This window comes from Bombyx mandarina, chromosome 09, assembly GCF_030267445.1.
Source record: "Bombyx mandarina strain Sakado chromosome 09, ASM3026744v2".
Classification (NCBI taxonomy): Eukaryota; Metazoa; Arthropoda; class Insecta; order Lepidoptera; family Bombycidae; genus Bombyx; species Bombyx mandarina.
This window is the reverse complement of record NC_143216.1, coordinates 67,868-88,338: the sequence shown is the minus strand read 5'-3', so window position 1 is coordinate 88,338 and position 20,471 is coordinate 67,868. Positions and strand designations below refer to the sequence as shown.

At 41.8% G+C, this 20,471-nt stretch overlaps 2 protein-coding genes across 3 annotated transcripts in view; both read right to left on the bottom strand.

The window, feature by feature from the left end:
• The window catches only part of NGR-A32 (neuropeptide receptor A32), a 48,388-nt gene that overhangs the window by 23,752 nt on the left and 4,165 nt on the right, over window positions 1-20,471 (bottom strand). For both annotated transcript variants that reach the window (XM_028188193.2, XM_089729614.1), the window contains exons 4-6: window positions 10,599-10,700; window positions 10,073-10,207; window positions 7,611-7,688 (exon numbers count right to left, since the gene is read on the bottom strand). In XM_028188193.2, the coding sequence (XP_028043994.2) occupies window positions 7,611-7,688; window positions 10,073-10,207; window positions 10,599-10,700 (315 nt within the window). The remainder of the gene's footprint in view (window positions 1-7,610; window positions 7,689-10,072; window positions 10,208-10,598; window positions 10,701-20,471) is intronic.
• On the bottom strand, window positions 18,540-20,351 carry LOC149502275 (uncharacterized). The gene has a single exon (XM_089729612.1). The coding sequence runs from the start codon at window positions 20,194-20,196 to the stop codon at window positions 18,781-18,783; it is 1,416 nt and encodes a 471-aa protein (XP_089585738.1). The 5' UTR covers window positions 20,197-20,351; the 3' UTR covers window positions 18,540-18,780.

Genomic DNA, 20,471 nt, shown 5'->3' with positions numbered 1-20,471 from the left:
CTGATTGTGAGTGGTTACCGTCGCCCATGGACTTCAGCAATGCCAGGGGCAGAGCCAAGCCGCTGCCTACCGCTTAATACTCTCCACAAGCCTCGTTTGAAGAAGGACATGTCATAGCGCTCGGGAAACACCATGGAAGGGAGCTCATTCCATAGCCAGATGGTACGTGGCAAAAAAGATCTCTGGAAAGGCACTGTGGATGACCGCAGTGGCTCCAGGTAGTATGTATGAACTCTATTCCGGTGGCGGGCGGTGCGATGGTAAAAACGAGATGCCGGTATCATCTCGAACAATTCCTCAGAGCACTCCTCATGGAACATACGGTACAAAATACAGAGGGAACCGAAGTCCCTCCGCAGACCGAGAGGCTCCAAACGATCCGAGAGAATGGGATTATCGACAATCCGAACGGCCCTCCTCTGTATGGAGTCAAATGGAAGAAGCTGGTATTTGGGAGCCCCGGCCCAGAGATGGGAGCAGTACTCCACGCGAGGCCGGACTTGTGCTTTATAAAGCAAAAGTCTTTGTCCAGGCGTGAAGTACCGCTTCGCTCTGTTGAGGACTCCCAGCATTTTGGACGCCAACTTGGCTTTGCCTTCCAAATGACTCCGAAACTGGACATCGCTCGAAATGTCGACCCCAAGTATCCCGATACTCTCGGAAGGTTGTAGGGATACTCCTTGGAATTGCGGCGCCATGACAAAGGGGTCCTTCTTCGCAGTGAACGCGCAAACTTGTGTCTTTATAGGGTTGAATTGAACCAAGTTCAATTCACCCCATTCGGAGACTCGCCCCAGAGAGTTCTCCACTTCAGACACAAGTTTTGATCGTCTCTCTTGCACCGCGCTCCGAGAGAGACTCTGATGGCCGATATATCGCGCATCCCCCGTGCTGTCATCCGCATAGCAATGCATGCCATCAATAGAGAGCATGTCATTGATATACAGGATGAAAAGCGTGGGGGAGAGCACCGAACCTTGTGGAACGCCAGCGTTAATGGTCATGGTATCAGAACAGTCACCGTCTACAACGACCGTGATGCTCCGCCCATCCAAAAAGCTAGCGATCCACTTGCAGAGACCCTCGGGGATTCCGTAAGATGGTAACTTCGATAGAAGTGCCCTATGCCAGACCCTGTCGAAGGCCTTCGCGATATCAAGGCTCACAGCAAGAGCCTCGCCCTTGCTCTCCAAGGCTTCAGCCCACCTGTGAGTAAGGTATACAAGAAGATCGCCAGCTGAGCGACCGTGACGGAAACCGTACTGTCGGTCACTGATCAGCTGGCGATCCTCAAGATACTTCAGGAGTTGTGTATTTATTATTCGCTCCATCACCTTGGAAAGCAAGGAAGTTATCGCGATAGGCCTATAGCCCGACGGGTCCGACCGGTCACCCTTCTTGGGGATAGGGTGGACGTGGGCGGTCTTCCATGAAGACGGAACCCTGTTAGTGCAATAAGAGAGGCGATACAAACGCGTTAGCGCAGGTGTCAGCTCAGGGGCGCACGTTTTCAGAACCACTGCGGGGATGCCGTCTGGCCCAGTCGACTTATGGACGTCCAGGAGTCGGAGCTCCCGCCTAACTGCACACTGTGTGAAGCAGATATCTGGCAGAGAGCTATCACACCGGGGGATGTTCGGTGGTGTGGCACCCCCGTCGTCCACAGTCGAGTTCGAGGCGAAGAGTTTGACCAGAAGGTCAGCCTTCTCTTTCGCGCTGTGGGCCAGAGTGTCATCGGACTTGCGCAGTGGTGGGAGACTAGACCTGCAAAAGTTTCCTTCTGCAGCTTTGGCGAGCGACCAAAAAGCACGGCTCCCAGAGGGATAGCTCTTCAGTCGCTCGCCAATTCTAGCAATATTTCAGAGGGGAAGCTCCACACGGATTTCCTCCCGGATTAGGAGGAGGAATCTCACACCCCCGATTACTCTCTTTAGACAACCCATACCCTGGGCTAGGAAGGTCAAGTACCTGGGCGTTACCCTGGATGCATCGATGACATTCCGCCCGCATATAAAATCAGTCCGTGACCGTGCCGCGTTTATTCTCGGTAGACTCTACCCCATGATCTGTAAGCGGAGTAAAATGTCCCTTCGGAACAAGGTGACACTTTACAAAACTTGCATAAGGCCCGTCATGACTTACGCGAGTGTGGTGTTCGCTCACGCGGCCCGCACACACATAGACACCCTTCAATCCCTACAATCCCGCTTTTGCAGGTTAGCTGTCGGGGCTCCGTGGTTCGTGAGGAACGTTGACCTACACGACGACCTGGGCCTCGAATCAATTCGGAAATACATGAAGTCAGCGTCGGAACGATACTTTGATAAGGCTATGCGTCATGATAATCGCCTTATCGTTGCCGCCGCTGACTACTCCCCGAATCCTGATCATGCAGGAGCCAGTCACCGTCGACGCCCTAGACACGTCCTTACGGATCCATCAGATCCAATAACCTTTGCATTAGATGCCTTCAGCTCTAATACTAGGGGCAGGCTTAGGGACCCCGGTAACCGTACTCGTCGAACTCGACAAAGAGGTCGACGTGCAACCTAACCCATGCATCAGCCCGCTGAGTTTCTCGCCGGATCTTCTCAGCGGGTCGCGATTCCGATCCGGTAGTAGATTCATTCGCGAAACAATTGCTCTTGAGTTGTTAGGTCTCCTTCGGAGGCGCTTGGGCAGTTGTTAGCAAATCCCGCCCCTCTTGGCTGAGCCTTTGCTCGCCCACCTGTCCTGGTGAAACTGGAAAGGCCTTCGGGCAACCAGTAAACTTTCAATCATAAAAAAAAAAAAAGTGATCACAATAAACGCGAGAATAAACAATAAACTTTTATTTTTCAATTATGCATTTATTATTACTAGAGGTCTTTTTTTTTTAATTTATATTAATTGGAGTTGTAAGTTTGTAAACTATTATGATTGTATTTTATACTTCTATAATCACAAATTTCGCCAAGACTACACTATAAAAAATATTAACAAAGACAAACAATATTTAATCTATTCTCAATTTGACCACAGACGTCAAGAACAAAAGTTTGACAATAAATAGTATGCATGCGTGAGTGCGTCAAATACATGGTATGTAGTGTGTGTAATGTTTTCTTTATGGATTTAATGTATCTTTTATGCATTACTTAAAAAAAATATTAGCATTGTACACTTCTTCTCTATATTATTATTCTCTATAAGTGTGAGAAATTTCATACTCCTCCGTCCGCGCAATTTTCGTAAAAAGGGATGCAAAGTTTTTGCTTCACGTATTAATATTATAATATATTTTATTTTTCGATTCGCCAAAACGTTATTAGCGGGGTAGCGGGGTTGCGGGGTAGCGGGGTTGAACCTCACTTGTAAACAATGTTGTCGTCCAGCGCCACAGAGTGTCGAAGGTAGCGAGGTGGCAGCCTCAGCTGTGTCTGTCGTCAATTTCGTTTTGTTTTATTGAAGTTTCTAGTTTAGTGAATTCTTATTCTGGAATTTTATTTTATTGTGAATCAAAATTTTACAAGACATTTCGACGTTTCGGATAATTCTTCAAAAATACATTCCAATGAGAAGAGCTAAGGTAGAGCAACCTCTCGATACGAGCAAGTAGCAGTTAGCAGCCGAGCGACTCACAACATCGTTGTTTGTTTACGATGTTCTTACAGAACGCTCAAAACCGTTGTATGTTGATTACAATGAATAGTTGATGATGTCGCTACACACTTGCTTGTACGAGTACCTGTGTGTATGTCGCTGCACTCGGGGTGTGCGTTACTGCACACGCCTTGATTACCTTTCATATAATAGCCGGCAAACTTCTTGAGCATTTGTCGACGTAGTGGGGGTAAGTTCGCGCATGGTACACTCACGTGCAAAAACATTATTTACTCTGCGTCATAATGCTATTAAATTATGAAAATCAACATATTATGTATTTATTTATATATTTATTAGAACATCAACAAAAAATATAGGTTAATAATTGTAATAATTTAATCTTGGGGTAAAATAGATATTCCTTCTATTAAGTCAAAACTAGAGCTGTTGCCAGGTCTTGGTTCAGTTGAAGCGAAGCTGGTATTTGTAATTTTTTTTTTGTTATCCTAATCTTGACCATCATCATCATCACTGTTTTCATCACCCGAGTCGCTATCATCGTGATGAGTCGACATAGGGCTCATCGGTGTAGTTTACAACTCGGTCGGTTCGGTCTTCTTTTTTGTCTCTATTTAATTATTTTTTGGAGATATTCGATTCGTAGTAATCGAATGTTACTTTTTTCAATTACCAGCTTCCGATTACTTTCTGTTTTTTTTTTCCATCTGAAGCCTAGCTCTTTCATAATTCGTCGTAAGCTTCATTCCGAGCCATTAAAATTTATATCTTCTTTAGATTTTTCGAAGCCTTTCTACGATACGGAGTTTCGCTGCTTGATAAGTAGTTATTATGATTACAGCTTTTTATTACAGATTGTACGAAACTATCCATTCCGGTAACTTTCTTCTTCCCTGACCTTTTCTTACCCGGAGGCCGAAACACGGCGAGCAAGCTAGAGCCTTTAGCTTCGTTAATAATGCACCTAACAGTACTCACTGATATTTTTCTTGCTTCCGAAGTCTGTTTTACTTTTTCCATATCATTCTTCCCCTGTTTTATAATGAAGCAATATACGTCGTACACAATTTTTCTACCCTTTCTTTTGAATACTACACCTGTTTGTCGCGGCATAGTGTATTTTTTATAAAAAATCAACAAACACTCAACATATAGCAATGGCAACAAAGTCAACAAGCAATTATAACAAATAACTTAACGATTAATAACGATAGACTTTTTACTGTACGCAAGCGTACTTTTGGGAGCAAGCGGAACGAGGGTGCGGTGCGGGACGCAAGGATCGACTGATCTACCAATAACGCGCTCGATACGATTTCCCCTGCCGTCGCGCCTCACCCTCACCACCAAAGTGATCTAAAATTCGGTTCTGCGCAGTCAAGGTCATTTGCTCAAGAAGTTTGCCGGTTACTATACTTTTCCTTTAGTACGAAACGCAGCGTGTGATTTGTCCAAATAGAATATTCAAAATATTTGTACGTTACGAGCGGAAGTTATTTAAAGCAATCGTATAAATCGTTAATGACCACAAATCAAATTAAAATTCCAACTTAAAAACAGACTAAGTAATTGAATTAAAATTTAAGACTGGAGAGGCCGACGCTGCCCTGTGGATGCTCCTCCCAGTGGCGGCCCCCTCGCAGCTCCCCAGACCTATGCGAGTGCACTATGTCGGAGAAGGAGGTGGCGGAACGGCAGAGGGAATGCACATTCTTCTCCGCTCCGAGCCTTAACTATGGATCGAACAACCCACCCATCATGTAAAAAATAGCTAGTTACAACCTGCGTGTGCTAGTTATGCAATTCGTCCGTTGACATCCAGACTGTTCACGCGATTCATGCAAATCTAAGCTAACAATAAAATTTGTTATATTTATGAGAAATGATTCTCAAATAACAGAAACTCCGTACAACTTACTGCAGAGATGACAGTATGCCACGCAACATGGCGTGCTCGGCTCATTTCAAACAAAAACACAAATTATAGGTACCGATTGCTATGTTATTGTTACAACTAATGAGGACACCAAAGTCGATCAAAAGTCTAAGAGCATTTTCGCGTGTACAAACTCAGTGTGGTAGCGTCGAGTTGTTGATGATCCCATTCTCACGGACCGTTTGGAACCTCTGGGTCTGCGGAGGGACTTCGGTTCCCTCTGTATTTTAAGCTATTGCATAGCTTTTATCGTGGGTCTTGAGTGCAGCGACCGAAGCGGCGAAGAAGCTGGTATTCGGAGACTCGCCCCAGAGAGTTCTCCACTTCAGACACAAGTTTTGATCGTCTCTCTTGAACCACGCTCCGAGAGAGACTCTGATGGCCGATATATCGGGCATCCCCCGTGCTGTCATTCGCATAGCAATGCATGCCATCAATAGACAGCATGTCATTGATATAGAGGATGAAAAGCGTGGGGGAGAGCACCAAACCTTGTGGAACGCCAGCGTTAATGGTCATGGTATCAGAATAGTCACTGTCTACAACGACCGTGATGCTCCGCCCATCCAAAAAGCTAGCGATCCACTTGCAGAGACCCTCGGGGATTCCGTAAGATGGTAGCTTCGTCAGAAGTGCCCTATGCCAGACCCTGTCGAAGGCCTTCGCGATAACAAGGCTCACAGCAAGAGCCTCGCCCTTGCTCTCCAAGGCTTCAGCCCACCTGTGAGTAAGGTATACAAGAAGATCGCCAGCTGAGCGACCGTGACGGAAACCGTACTGTCGGTCACTAATCAGCTGGCGATCTTCAAGATACTTCAAGAGTTGTATATTTATTATTCGCTCCATCACCTTGGAAAGCAAGGAAGTTATCGCGATAGGCCTGTAGCTCGATAGGTCCGACCGGCCACCCTTCTTGGGGATAGGGTGGACGTGGGCGGTCTTCCATGAAGACGGAACCTTGTTAGCGCAATAAGAGAGGCGATACAAACGCGTTAGCGCAGGCATCAGCTCAGGGGCGCACGTTTTCAGAACCACGAAGTTTAAGATGATTCCATCATTTCGTTTATTACCATCGCACCGCCTGCCACTGTAGGAGAGTTCATCCATACTACCTGGAGCCACTGCGGTCATCCACAGTGCGTTTCCAGAGCTCTTTTTTGCCACGTACCATCCGGCTTGAGAATGAGCTCCCCTCCACGGTGTTTCCCGAGCGCTACGACATGTCCTTCTTCAAACAAGGCTTGTGGAGAGTACTTCACGGTAGGCGGAGGCATGGCTCTGCCCTTGGCATTACTGAAGTCCATGGGCGACGGTAACCACTCACTATCAGTCGCGCCGTATGCTCGTCTGCCTATAAGGGCAATAAAAAAAACCAAACAATAAACTATATAATTTACTAATACTGTAGTATATAATTTTTGGAGCCATAAAATGAACCGCTTATTTCACCAATGCGAGCAGTCAGTACCTGTAATTGTGTTAGGATTTAGTATGAGATTACTGTATGTGTTAGTTGTAATGTTTTGTGCTGATTTATAGCGTGTTGGTGCCCAATAAATAAAATAGTATATAAATGAATAAGAAAAGCTATTTATGTATACACCTGTCTTGTCTAAGTAAGCACATATTTGTATGTAATTCCCGTCCTCTACTACAAGGTACATAATATGTATGTAGTAAATGTTATATTTCGTAAGTAAATATAATCGACTGTTGTTGCGATGCGCAGTGACTTGACATATGCACGAGTATGTAGTGGGAGAAACCACCTCAGCAGCTCGGGACCGCGACCAATGTAAAGTATTCGTAGCGTCGGAAACAACACGGTGATATTATACACGCAATATTGATCAGTAAAAGTAGTTTTAAGTACATTTGTACATCGTCCTCTACAACTCCTCTACACGCACAAGTGAGAAGGAACGCGAATAAGTCATAGACTCGGCCGCTGCCCCGCGACGCCCGGCTTGGGTCGCGTGTTTGTACATATACCAGTATATATACTGTATTTTTTATCAGCTGGACTCACAATTTCTGTATACGATTCTTGGAACTTGGATATGACACTTACATGAAGTCCATTTTGGAGACATCGGGCATGCCATCTGGCCAGACTAATAGACAGGCAGTCTTCACTCCAACTCTTGACCTGACAACAAATTAATGAAGTCAATACTATTTGAAAAACCTGTTTTGTGTTTTTAATTATTAATCGTTCAACCGTAGACTACTCGTTACATTATTGTATCGATCTTCTCCAGCTCAGGAGCTGTTGTGTACGGAGTTGTGCTTCGTCAGCTACCGCTACCCCTCCATGGATAATAGAGCTTACATGATATTTCTACATTTAATTCAACATATCTTTGAAATATTAACTTATCAAATACAAAAGTCAATTTTTCATTATGTCAGCAAGAGGAATGAGCGGTCCAAACGCCCACCGCATGTACCGGGAGCCTGCACACAATGTGATACGTTGCACTTAATATACCTATACTTAGTCTGGCCATAAATACTGTTACAATAAAAAATAAAAAAAATCTATTGCAAATAACACTCCCCTAAGGTAGACTGTTAGAGAATGCCTATGGCATTAAGTCCGCCTTTATACTTTATAGTATAAGAAGTTATAAATAAATAAATAAATAAATAACATTTATTACTTTTACAGTGTGTTAGTTTAATACATAAATATAAAACAATTTAAAGTATAAAAAGCCTATTCGAAGTTATCTCTATTGGCTGCAATACAGTCCTTTAAACGTTGAGGCCAGTTATCAATAGAAGCACGCACTCTTTCCATGGGAAAATTTTTCGCTGCCAATCGTACGGATTGTTTTAGGGACTCCAAATTATCATGGCGTTTAGAGCAAGCCGTACTCTCTAAAACTGACCATAAATCATAATCCTGCGGATTAAGATCGGGACTAGACGACGGCCAGTCTTCAGCTCTGATGAAGTCCGAAACATTCGTTTCCAACCAAGACTGCGTAGACCGAGCTTTATGACCTGGCGCCGAGTTTTGCTGGAAGGACCATTCTTGATTATTGAACATGGTGTTGTTAAGGGGCTTCACTACCTTCTCAAGAATGGTATCTTGATACACTTGTGCCGATGTTTTGATACCTTTTTCACAAAATGGCTCAGTCACTCCTTCATAGCTAATACCCCACCAAACCATCACTGAAGTCGGATAGTGCCCACGTTGCACTCTGTCGACTAATTGGGAAGCTTCCTTAGAGCTTTGAGCATAAATACGGTCATTTTGTTTGTTAAAATGTTGCAAAAAACAAAAAATTTCTATGACCTCCCTTTGCGTACCGCTTCAGTAGTTGTTTCGATTTTACCACCCTATTCTCTTTTAAATTATCAGTTAAGAAATGACCAGTACGTCTCATATAGGCTGCAAATCCTAAGTCATCTTTTAAAATAGGCGACATGGTTCTAGGTGCTATCTTCATCTCCCGAGATAAAATTTTTTGCTTTCGGACAGGATTTCTTCGAATTCTTTCCCTTACTGCTTTGAGCACCTATTTCGTACGAACCCTACGTGGACGGCCAGATCTTTTTCTGTCACAAACAGAGGAGGTCTCATTGCACCTATTAATAGCCCGGTACACAAACATTTTACTAATACCAAGCGTATGGAGAGTTTTAAATATTGCATTTGGCTCCATACCTACTATGTGTAATGCAATCACAGCGATTCGGTTCTCTGTATCACCCCACTCAATTTTAATATCGCAAAATATTGTACCATGTATTGGCGCCAAAATGAGAAAACTCAATGAGCAATCATATAAAAATGACAGATTCCAAATTCAAATGTAATATTTTGTTTATTTTTAATTGTAACAGTATAAAATATGCTTACACTCATTTCAATAGTGAGAAATCAATGGCTCGGAACATTTGAGAAATGGAATGTAATCGGTCTACATCTTCAAACAACCCACAACTTGAATTCTAAACGTATTTCCTACGCGACGCTCATTCTAATAATTATATCCTTTGACGTTAGCTCGGTATCTAATATGCGAGTCGGGGATATGAATATCATGTAATTTGGTAAATTTTAAATGTTTGGTACCGTTTTTCATTATTTAGAAATAAGCGTTTTATTATTTTTGTTCGAAGCTAATAGAATAATTAAAGTTGTAAATGTCCTGTTCCGAGATTACAAGTTGTAGAGAAAATTCAAGGCCCATTTCTTCAGCTCATTAACGTACCTGATGTTTAAAGTAAAAGTTCTGAAGTAAAGTAATTCAATTTTTCTAGAACGAACCGCGCCTAAATATATCCCTTGCGTTATTGTAACGAACTTGGGGAGCTCACGACGGCTGAATTTAATTATTCACTATTACTTAATACAATATAGGTAATAATAAAATAATATGTATTGGGAGTCCTCCTGAAACATTGGAATAATCTGTTCACATGTTGAACTTGAGTTTGTTACCGTACGTTGCTGGCAGATTCCGATAATGAGCACTTACGAACATACATACATATACATATAGTCAATGTACTAACTTGTATTCCTTGGTGGTGGAGTAGAGCAGGTAGGGCGTGGCGAGCACCATCCCGCCGAGCCAGATCCCGCCGATCGCGATCAGAGAGCAGGTCTTGGACATGCGCGGCCGCATCGGGCGCACGATCGCTTGGAACCTGCCAGTCACTCGCTCGTTCTCATGGGCCGAACATTACAAATTCACAAGGAGTTCACAATTATTAATCATTGTACTATTCATATTGCAACAAATTTGAGACATTGTTCTCGTTGCTCATTGGACCGCGAAAAACATTTATTTAAGTGACTAGTTGGCAAGCTACGAACTGCACCGTAGCACCGGGACAGCACCGGGGCAGCCCGTACGTACCTGGGCGGCGGCCCCCAACGATGGCACCAGACCCAGAAATCCGCAATGAGCCACGGGCGGGAATATCTTTATTATGTGCATAGAAAAGTAGTAGCAACATTACTCGAAGCATTAATAAATAACCATATTAAATTGTCATCTGTTATATAATCGCGTGCTGAAACTTAGTCCCGCCTCACCTGTCGAAGGATATGCCCGTGAGCGTGAACACGCTGGCAGCCACCGTCACGTTCGCGATGAAGTTGCTGATCTTGCAGTACTGCAGCCCGAACACCCAGTCACTGCGAGCACATTACCGACTAAAACTACTAAAGTAAAACTTCGTCAAGGGCGATACGAGGCATCAATGGACGTGAATTGACTATAAAATTAATTCAATAAATATGTGATAATGACTAATAAATTTTTGCCTATCGTAATTTCCTTTCGACTATTAAATATCTGCCAATCTTCTTATACTTCTTATACTAGGCTGCACTAAAAGTATCGAGAATGGAATATTTCCACTGTTCCTGTCATATTAAAATCTTTTTAATTGAAAACTCCTTGGTTTTAAAAATCGAATACCGTTTATTTATTTAAAAAAAGATTCTCGGACTTGTCACGAGGTTTTGTCAAACTTGTTTAGTCGTTGAGAAAATGGAATTGACTGGAGAAAATTCAAGAGCGATGATTTATTATGACTTTCGAAGTGGTTTAACACAAAAACAGTGTATTGACATACCGCGAAATTCAGGCAACTTTAGACATTGGCATGAGTCAAATACAAATAATCTTGCATGAACAATTAGGTGTAAAAAAGTTGTTTTCCCGATGGATACCACATACGCTCTGTGAAGAGCAAAAAGCGGCTCGCGTTACTTGGTGCGTCAGAACTCTCGAAAGATTCCACGCAGGATCCTCAAATGCTGTATACAAAATTGTATCAGGTGACGAATCCTGGATATACGCGTACGAACCCGAAACAAAAAACCAGTCACGAGTTTGGGTGTTTGAAAATGAGTTAAAGCCAACAAAAATTGTTCGTTCACGGAGTGTTGCAAAAAAAATGGTGGCCACGTTTGTCTCCAAAACCGGCCATGTTACGACTATTCCTCTTGAGGGACAAAGAACGGTTAATGCAGAATGGTATGCTAGCATTTGTTTGCCACAGGTCGTTTCTGAACTCCGTAAAGAGAACTGCAACCGCCGCATCATTCTCCATCACGACAATGCGAGTTCTCACACCGCGCACAGAACAAAAGAGTTTTTAGAGCAAGAAAACATAGAATTATTAGACCATCCGCCGTACAGCCCCGACCTAAGCCCTAATGATTTCTATGCTTTCCCTAAAGTAAAGAATAAATTGCGTGGACAGAGATTTTCATCACCTGAAGAAGCTATGGACGCCTACAAAACGGCCATTTTGGAGACCCCAACTTCCGAATGGAATGGTTGCTTCAATGATTGGTTCCATCGTATGGAAAAATGTGTCAAATTTCGCGGAGAATACTTCGAAAAGCAATAAATACATTTTTAAATAGTAATGTTGTGTCACTTCGTTAATTCCCGAAATTTTCAGTGCCGCCCTCGTACTCTTTTAACTAGTCAGGTCATAAGTATTGTCACACAGTAAAAACTTTTCTTTTAGAATGCTGGCCACAAAAAAGTTTATTGAATTCGAATTTCGAATTGTTCATGAAAATAAAAATGTATACTTTTAGAATTTTACTCATTTTTAAATATGGAGTGGACGCTTAAAGAAGACCGTGTTGCAGTTATTGCGTTGCATCGTTGCGGTTACGCGCCAATTCAAATTTTTAACATACTGAAAAATTTGAATATAACCAAAAGATTCGTTTATCGTACCATCAAACGATACAATGAAGACTCTAGTGTAGATGACAGGTCAAGAAGTGGTCGCCCTCGGTCTGTTAGGACTCCGGCAGTGATAAAAGCTGTGAAGGCGCGAATTCAAAGAAATCCCAAACGTAAGCAGAAACTGTTGGCCCTTCAGATGGGGTTAAGCAGAACCACGGTGAAAAGGGTGTTAAATGAAGACTTAGGGCTTCGAGCATATCAAAGAAAAACAGGACATCGTTTGAATGCTCGTCTAATGGACCTGAGACTGAAGAGATGCCGCGCTTTGTTGAAGCGGTACGCGGGAAAAAAATATCGGGAAATTCTTTTTTCGGATGAAAAAATTTTTCCCGTAGAAGAGAGCTACAACAAACAAAATGATAAGGTGTACGCACACAGTAGTGAAGAAGCGAGCAACCGTATTCCGCGTGTCAAACGAGGTCATTTTCCATCCTCGCTCATGGTATGGTTGGGAGTTTCTTATTGGGGCTTAACAGAGGTACATTTTTGTGAGAAAAGTGTAAAAACGAATGCAGTTGTGTATCAAAATACAGTCCTGACGAACCTTGTGGAACCTGTTTCTCATACCATGTTCAATAACAGGCACTGGGTATTCCAACAAGATTCGGCGCCAGCTCATAGAGCGAAGAGCACACAAGACTGGCTGGCGGTGCGTGAAATCGACTTCATCCGGCACGAAGACTGGCCCTCCTCCAGTCCAGATTTGAATCCGTTAGATTACAAGATATGGCAACACTTGGACGAAAAGGCGTGCTCAAAGCCTCATCCCAATTTGGAGTCACTCAAGACATCCTTGATTAAGGCAGCCGCCGATATTGACATGGACCTCGTTCGTGCTGCGATAGACGACTGGCCGCGCAGATTGAAGGCCTGTATTCAAAATCACGGAGGTCATTTTGAATAAACTTTAGTGTCATAAGAATCTATGTTTTGTTAAGTTCATTTTGGTATATGAATGTTTACATAATGAATAAAGTTGTTTCAATTATTTTACATTAAACATGTGACAGAATTTATGACCTGACTAGGTACTCTTACACTATAATTATTTTTTAGGGTAAATTTTTTTTAGGGTTATTGTCTAGGTGCTGAACCAAGGTTTAACCAACACGATGACCACTTACGATTATCAAAAAGAATCAATTTTTCATCACAAGATAGCACGCCTTAAAATTCCTTCGTTTCTGCGTCTGTCAAGCGACACAAGGCACGACCTAACGCGACCGTCGCGCTGGCGATCGTTCACTTCGTGCGGCACACACTTATCAAGTGTTTTTTATCTTTAAAGAACTATTATTTTGTTATCTAAATAATGAGATGTGGTAGCACGAACAGTTCTTGAACCCAGGATTTTCGAAGGTTCAGTAGTATGCAACTATGCAACTGCGACTTATTATTCTGCCTGCTATAGAAAGTATTACTTAATAATAACTTTATAATAGTTTAATAATAAGTAATTTAATATAAGCTCTATAGCTGTTTTTTATAAAGTTTATGTTCCAAAAAAGTAACCGCGGTTGAGTAATAAAGTAAATGCCTAATAGATTTTTTATTGAAATCCTAAAGTGGCAGAACGTACGTAGAGCCACCCACGGTAGTGGCATCCCAAGTTGTGTACCGACTAGTACCGAGCTAGTAGACTAGTAGCACGCGCCGCGCCCTCAACTGTGCCGGTGTACGACTGATTGTTACGCGAGTGTACTCGTACTGTGTGCCGCCCGTGCAGTAGTGCAGTGCAGCCCTCTACCACTAAGAGCTACCTCCTAATTTATCATTAGCTTTCTAAACGAACCAATGTATCTATTTCAATAAAAACTCGTATAATTATCCTAAGCTTCGTTATGACGATGGATTATGGAAATAGAAAAGAAAAAACAACAAAATCGAACGAAACGAAAATACAGTGCGTGACGCGCGGCCCGATATGTCAGTGATTAGAAGGCACACGTGACCGGGTGGCTGTACGGTTGACTTAACAAACAACCCTCGGGACGAGGGCTCCCTTTATTCGAGATGACTTTTCACTATGAAAAAAAAATTTTATAAATCTCTTTATAAAACCAGATTATGAAATAAATCTCTTCTTTTTTTTTTATTGCTTAGATGTGTGGACGAGCTCACAGCCCACCTGGTGTTAAGTGGTTACTGGAGCCCATAGACATCTACAACGTAAATGCGCCACACACCTTGAGATATCGTTCTAAGGTCTCAGTATAGTCACAACGGCTGTCCCACCCTTCAAACCGAAACGCATTACTGCTTCACGACAGAAATAGGCGGGGCGGTGGTACCTATCCGCGCGGACTCACAAGAGGTCCTACCACCAGTAATTACGCAAATTATAATTTTGCGGGTTTGATTTTTGTTGCACGGTGTTAATCCTTCACCGTGGAAGTCAATCGTGAACATTTGTTTAGTACGTATTTCATTAGAAAAATTAGTACCCGCCAGCGAGATTCGACCACCGGTGCATCGCTCGATACAAATGCACCGGACATCTTATCCTTTAGGCCACGACGACTTCATATTATTGTTGTAAATTATTGTTGTTCTAAGAAAAAATGATCCGCTTTCTGGCACGTAACGGAATAAATTCCCCTCGCTTACGATTCCCGCTGCGACGTGCAAACGAAGAGAAAGGAAGTGATGAGACTTATGTCTCCATCGAAGAAGGATGTCACTAAGCCGGGAATTCCTAATTTTCATGAGTCGTTTATTTTGGATCTTTTTTTTTTTTTTTAATAAAGAGGGTTTTCTCGGTTTCGAGACGTCACCCTCAAAGTTTACACAAAAAATTTAAACGCGACGCTTTATACTTACGTCTACCAACTTATATAGCATTCTGGCTGCCCTCGACAAGGGGGAGGCCAAGATGCTGTTATAGACGCCTACATCCATTGCACATAAATCACATTCTAACATAAAGCCACTGCGCTCCGCTTCACTCCGTACACACTCCTTCATTATGTGGGTTGCATCCTCGACTACTCCACACTCGTCACAGTTTGGTGAATCGCATATTTTCATCAAAAATCCAAAACTATTTAGAGGAATGTGTCCAGACCGAAGTCTGAAGGCAGTCACAATATGGTTTCGATGCATATCTACTCCTGTGAACCAAGGGAGACGAGAAAGGCTGGGCTGTATGGTTCTATACCAAATACCTTTAGTTCGTGATCTCTCGTCAAAATATTCTTTCCAAATATCTATGCATTGTCTTCTAACTAAATAAATAATATCACTAAAGTAAGGTAAACAATCAAGAAACAATCCGTCAGTGACGGCTTCTTTCGCTAGACGATCAGCTACTTCATTTCCGTACAATCCAATGTGAGCCGGCACCCATTGCAACACTATATTCTTTTTCTGCATTTTACTAACGGTCTCCAAGATCCTGTAGGCTATCGGTGCGCCTCGAAAGATCGAGGTACATCGAGCCAAGTGTTGTAACGCACTCTTGGAGTCCGTCAGTATTACAAAATTACCGGATTCAAATGACGCGACATAAGACACTGCTTCTGCAATTGCTAAAAATTCTACATACATTATAGATACTTTAGCCGTTAGTTTAACTTTAATAGAACCTTGCGTCTGCGGGTCGAACACTGCCAAGCCCGACTCGTCCCCTTCCTGCGATCCATCAGTATAAATTGAATAATAGTTCGAATAATTTAAATTTAAATATTGATTGCATGTACGTTTTACGAAATCACAATTATAAGTACGTTTAGCCTTTTCCAAATCATCGATTTTAGTTTTAATTATATTAGATAGGTCCACACTGCTTACCCATGTATCAAGAGAGAAACATTCCATTTGCTGAGAAGTATAAATAGGATAGATATCGAGTGATTCATGTACTGTTACTAACAAAGGTTTTTTCCTCCGTCTCCAATATACTACGTCACGACAAAGTTCTACAAGTCGATTCAGTGACACAATTAGTTTGTTATCTTTGAATGATTTAGCTTTCAACCAAAATTGACCGGCTAGATAGTACCTACGCACAAATAATGGTTGCAAATTGAGCTCCCATTCCATTACATGTATAGGCGTACTTTTCACAAAACCACCAATCACTCTCATACACTGATTTTGGAGTCTATCGAGCTTAACTGTCTTACTCTTAACTGCGTTGTCATAAAGGAAACTGCCATAGTCTAATCTAGAACGAACGATAGATATATATAATCGTCTTAAATGATCTGGATGTACTCCCCACCCTGAACCGGCTAAAACTTTAAAAATTTTTAATGTTTTCGAACATTTCTCGATTAATTCCTCAATATGTTTGTTCCATTTTAGCGAGCGGTCTAACCAGAAACCCAAGTACTTGACACAATCTACTACTTGTAACGGTATGTTGTTAATAAAAAGCTTGACATGTTCTCTTCTATACCCTCTTTTGAATATACATACTTTACTTTTAGATGACGAGATTTCCAAGCCTATGTCTGAAAGCGATGTAATCATTTTGTTTAAAGAAGTTTGTAGGCAATTAGCACCCTCACTAATATTACTAATGCTCGTATACAACACAAAGTCGTCCGCGTATTGAGAGATAGATACCGCATCATTTGTTATATAGCTGCAGATGTGCATAGTAGCTATGTTAAACAACAACGGCGAGATCGGGTCGCCTTGAGCTAAACCTTGACCAGAAGAACGGCAAATATATGAGTTTCCAGTGTATATTCTTAATTTTTTTATTTTTAAAAAGTTCCAGAGGTATCGACACATTTTATTTCCCACTCCTATTTGATCTAAAGTCTGGATTAACGATTTTATGTTTATGTTATTGTATGCGTTATCTATATCAAGAAAACAACCTATTGTCAAGTTATTGACTGAAAACGCTGAATGGATTTGCGAAACTAAATTGACGAGATTATTTGATGTAGAACGGCTTTTTCTAAATCCGGTAGTATCCGGTGAGAGTAAATTATTTTTTTCAATAAACCATTCTAAACGATTTCTTAAAATGCTGTAGAAAATCTTACATAAACACGACATCATTGCAATAGGTCTAAATGCAGATGCGCTGTGAGGGTCACGTCCGGGCTTAGGTACAGGTGTGATGGCGACATCTCGCCACTGGGCCGGTACGAAACCGGTGTCGTAAAAACGGTTATAAAGTGATAACAACATAACCAATGCGTTCTCAGGCAAGTGCTTAATCATTGAATAAGAAATATTATCACACCCGGGTGCGGTATCCTTTGCGCGGATACAGCGTTCCAGTTCATGACTAGTGATAGGAATTTCTAATTTATAATTACAAGAGGAAAATGATGGGTTTTTAGGGGAGACGTAATCTGGTGTCATACTATACAGAAGGGTACTAGCGTTTTCGTCACTGACGTATTGTTTAGAAGTTCTACGGCCTTTAAACCATTGCATTCTTTGCCACATCTCACTTTGCGTTGTTGCGCCATCTATTGCTGTACAATATCCCTGCCAAGCTTTATGTCTAGTATTTCTGATCAGTTTTTGTGAGTCACGTATTTTTTCATTAAGTAGTTTCAAGTTCCTAGGCGTCGGATTGCGTCTAAACGTCGAAAGGGCCAATCTACGTATCGCTACTGATCGAGACAAATCTGCGTTCCAATAGGGTTTAGGTGAGAAAGTACTACTGGGATCTGTATTATATCGAATATATGGAACATGAACGTCTGCTGCTATATTTAGATATTCTATAAAATGATCGTACCCTATTTGTAGGTTCTCCGACACGATATAATTACTACATAAAGATTCCAGTAATGTCATATAACCGTCCCAATCGGCTAACTTGAAATTGCGCCGTAAAATGTTCCTAGGTAAAACATCAAAAGAGGTAGTAATTTTTATAAATAAATGGTCACTGCCGAGGGTTTCGTTTAAAATACGCCAGTCAAATAATAAAGCTAAATCGGAGGAGACAAAAGATATATCAGGCGCGGAATGTTGCAACTGATTGTTATTGTTATTAGATCGTAAACGTGTTGACTTACCATCGTTTAGTGAAATGAACCTATTATCTGTGATAGCCTCAAAAATTTGTAATCCTCTGGCATCACTTTTATTAGACCAGTTAGTGTGGTGCGCATTGAAATCGCCCAAAATTAAAGCTTTTTTACTCACCAATGAAAATAACACATCCCAATCCTGTTGGCTAGTGCGTACCGATGGAGCACAATACACGGAGAATATATATTCAATATCCCTACAATTGTGAACCTTAATACCTATTATTTCTAAACCGGGTTTTGTATATCAAAAAGTTGTGAATTAATAGATTTGTGAACAAAAATGGCAACCCCGCCATAGCCGTCGTCCCTATCCCTACGATAAATAATATAGTTAGTTATTTTAAGACGATTGTTCGATTCTAACCATGTTTCACTCACGGTAGCAATGTGGACTTTCTCTTTAAATAAAATATTTTCAAACTCTAATAATTTAGGTCTTAAACTTTGAGCATTCCATTGTAGTATAGTTAATTTCACAGGTTTTTTATTTTTATCCATAGTCCATAAACAGATCTAATATGTTTTTCAATACTGGCCAGTCGGAAATATTGTCTACCGCAACCAAGATCAACCATTCGATGCAACACTTAAGTACACTTTTCACTTTAGATTCTAGCGACACTGTTTTTAAAAAAAAAAGATCTTTCAATTTATTCAATAACTCTACAAAATTCACATTTCTTCTTTCTTTCTGTTCCAGAGGCACATTTTTCCCGGGCATCTCTTCTATTTCAGCTTCAGCAGCCGAGTCCAATACAGATACATCAGGTTCCCTACGACGACGACGTTGTTTTTTCGAAACCGATCGTGGTGTTTGTTTAGCGTTTTCTTCTATGTGAATCTCCGCTTTTGTCTGTAAGACGCTAGCAAAAGTCGGTGCGTTACTCTGCAAGGTTTTTGGTGGCACGGATGAGATGTACTCCATTAGCGGAGGAGCAGGGGTAGCGGTGAAACTAAACTTTTTGGGCACCTGTACTGGAGAACTAGGGGCTACATACATCGTCAGAGCCTTTCTGTAAGTGCAATTAAATTCAGCCATGATTTCTCTAAGCCTCTTTTCTTTCAAAAATACAGGACAGCCTTTATACATGGCCATATGCCCCCCTTTACAGTTGACGCAGCTAAATGTAGTGGTTTCACAGTTGTTATGTTTACCTCCACACTTTGGACAAATTTCTTTGTTTGTGGGACATCTCTTTGTAGGGTGTCCTAATTTCCAGCACAACCCGCACTGGGATACTGGGAAGACGTATCGGTCCACGCGGATTCTTAGCCCCCCTATAGAAACATACGCAGGTATGAACGCACCCTTAAAACATAACCGCACCGACTCACTAGGTACCCATCCGTCGCCCGAGCTACTGCGCCGGTTGAGACGGAATATAGATACCAGTTCTGCTGGTTTGGGGCACGATATTGTGTCAAAAATCTCTTTGTCGGATATTTCCAAGTCTATGTCGCGAATAACACCATATGATAAATTCTTCTCCATAGCTCTTTGTACACGCCAGCCTTTATCTGCTATCTTAGAACTTTTTTCAATCCTCTCTGCGCTCAGTGGGTTCTGTACATCGATACGTACTTTGTATGGGTTAACATATTTTACGCGGTCCACATCGGTAATATCCATCTCACAAAACATTTTCGCTAAAGAAAATTGTTTCGGCAGCGGCTCACTACCAGTTAAGTACATCTCTATTTTCTCAACTTCCGGTTTAAGCTTCTTCTGCTTCGATTTAATCGTTGTCCATTCATCGTCACTGTTAGCATCTTTTCTCTTCTCTGGTCTTAACCAATCTTCCATCGCATTCATCTCTTGCATAGAATTCTCTTCTTGATATTGTTCTACCTCATCACCAATCAACTCCTGCTCACTCAAAGTACTCCTGCTCGACCGCACCTCCATTGTTTCGTGTTGATTATCTACCCTCGTTATCAGCGGCGCGGTCGCCGGCTACCCAACGGTGTTGGGTATGCCCCCAGCAACGCGCTGACCGATGCGCGGAACGTATTTTTAAATAAACAACACACTAGCATCTCGTGCGAGTGCAGCGCAGAGACTGTATTTTGGATCTTGCTTTTAAATGTTTTAAAATAAAAATGAAAAGTATCGTAATAGTGATTGTTTACTGTCACACAGGTGACTACGTGATTGACCAATCCGCGTGAGTTTGACTGCTC

Excerpts from the sequence above, each read along its gene's own strand:
- LOC149502275 (XM_089729612.1), bottom strand. The coding sequence starts at position 20,196 with ATGGAGGTGCGGTCGAGCAGGAGTACTTTGAGTGAGCAGGAGTTGATT.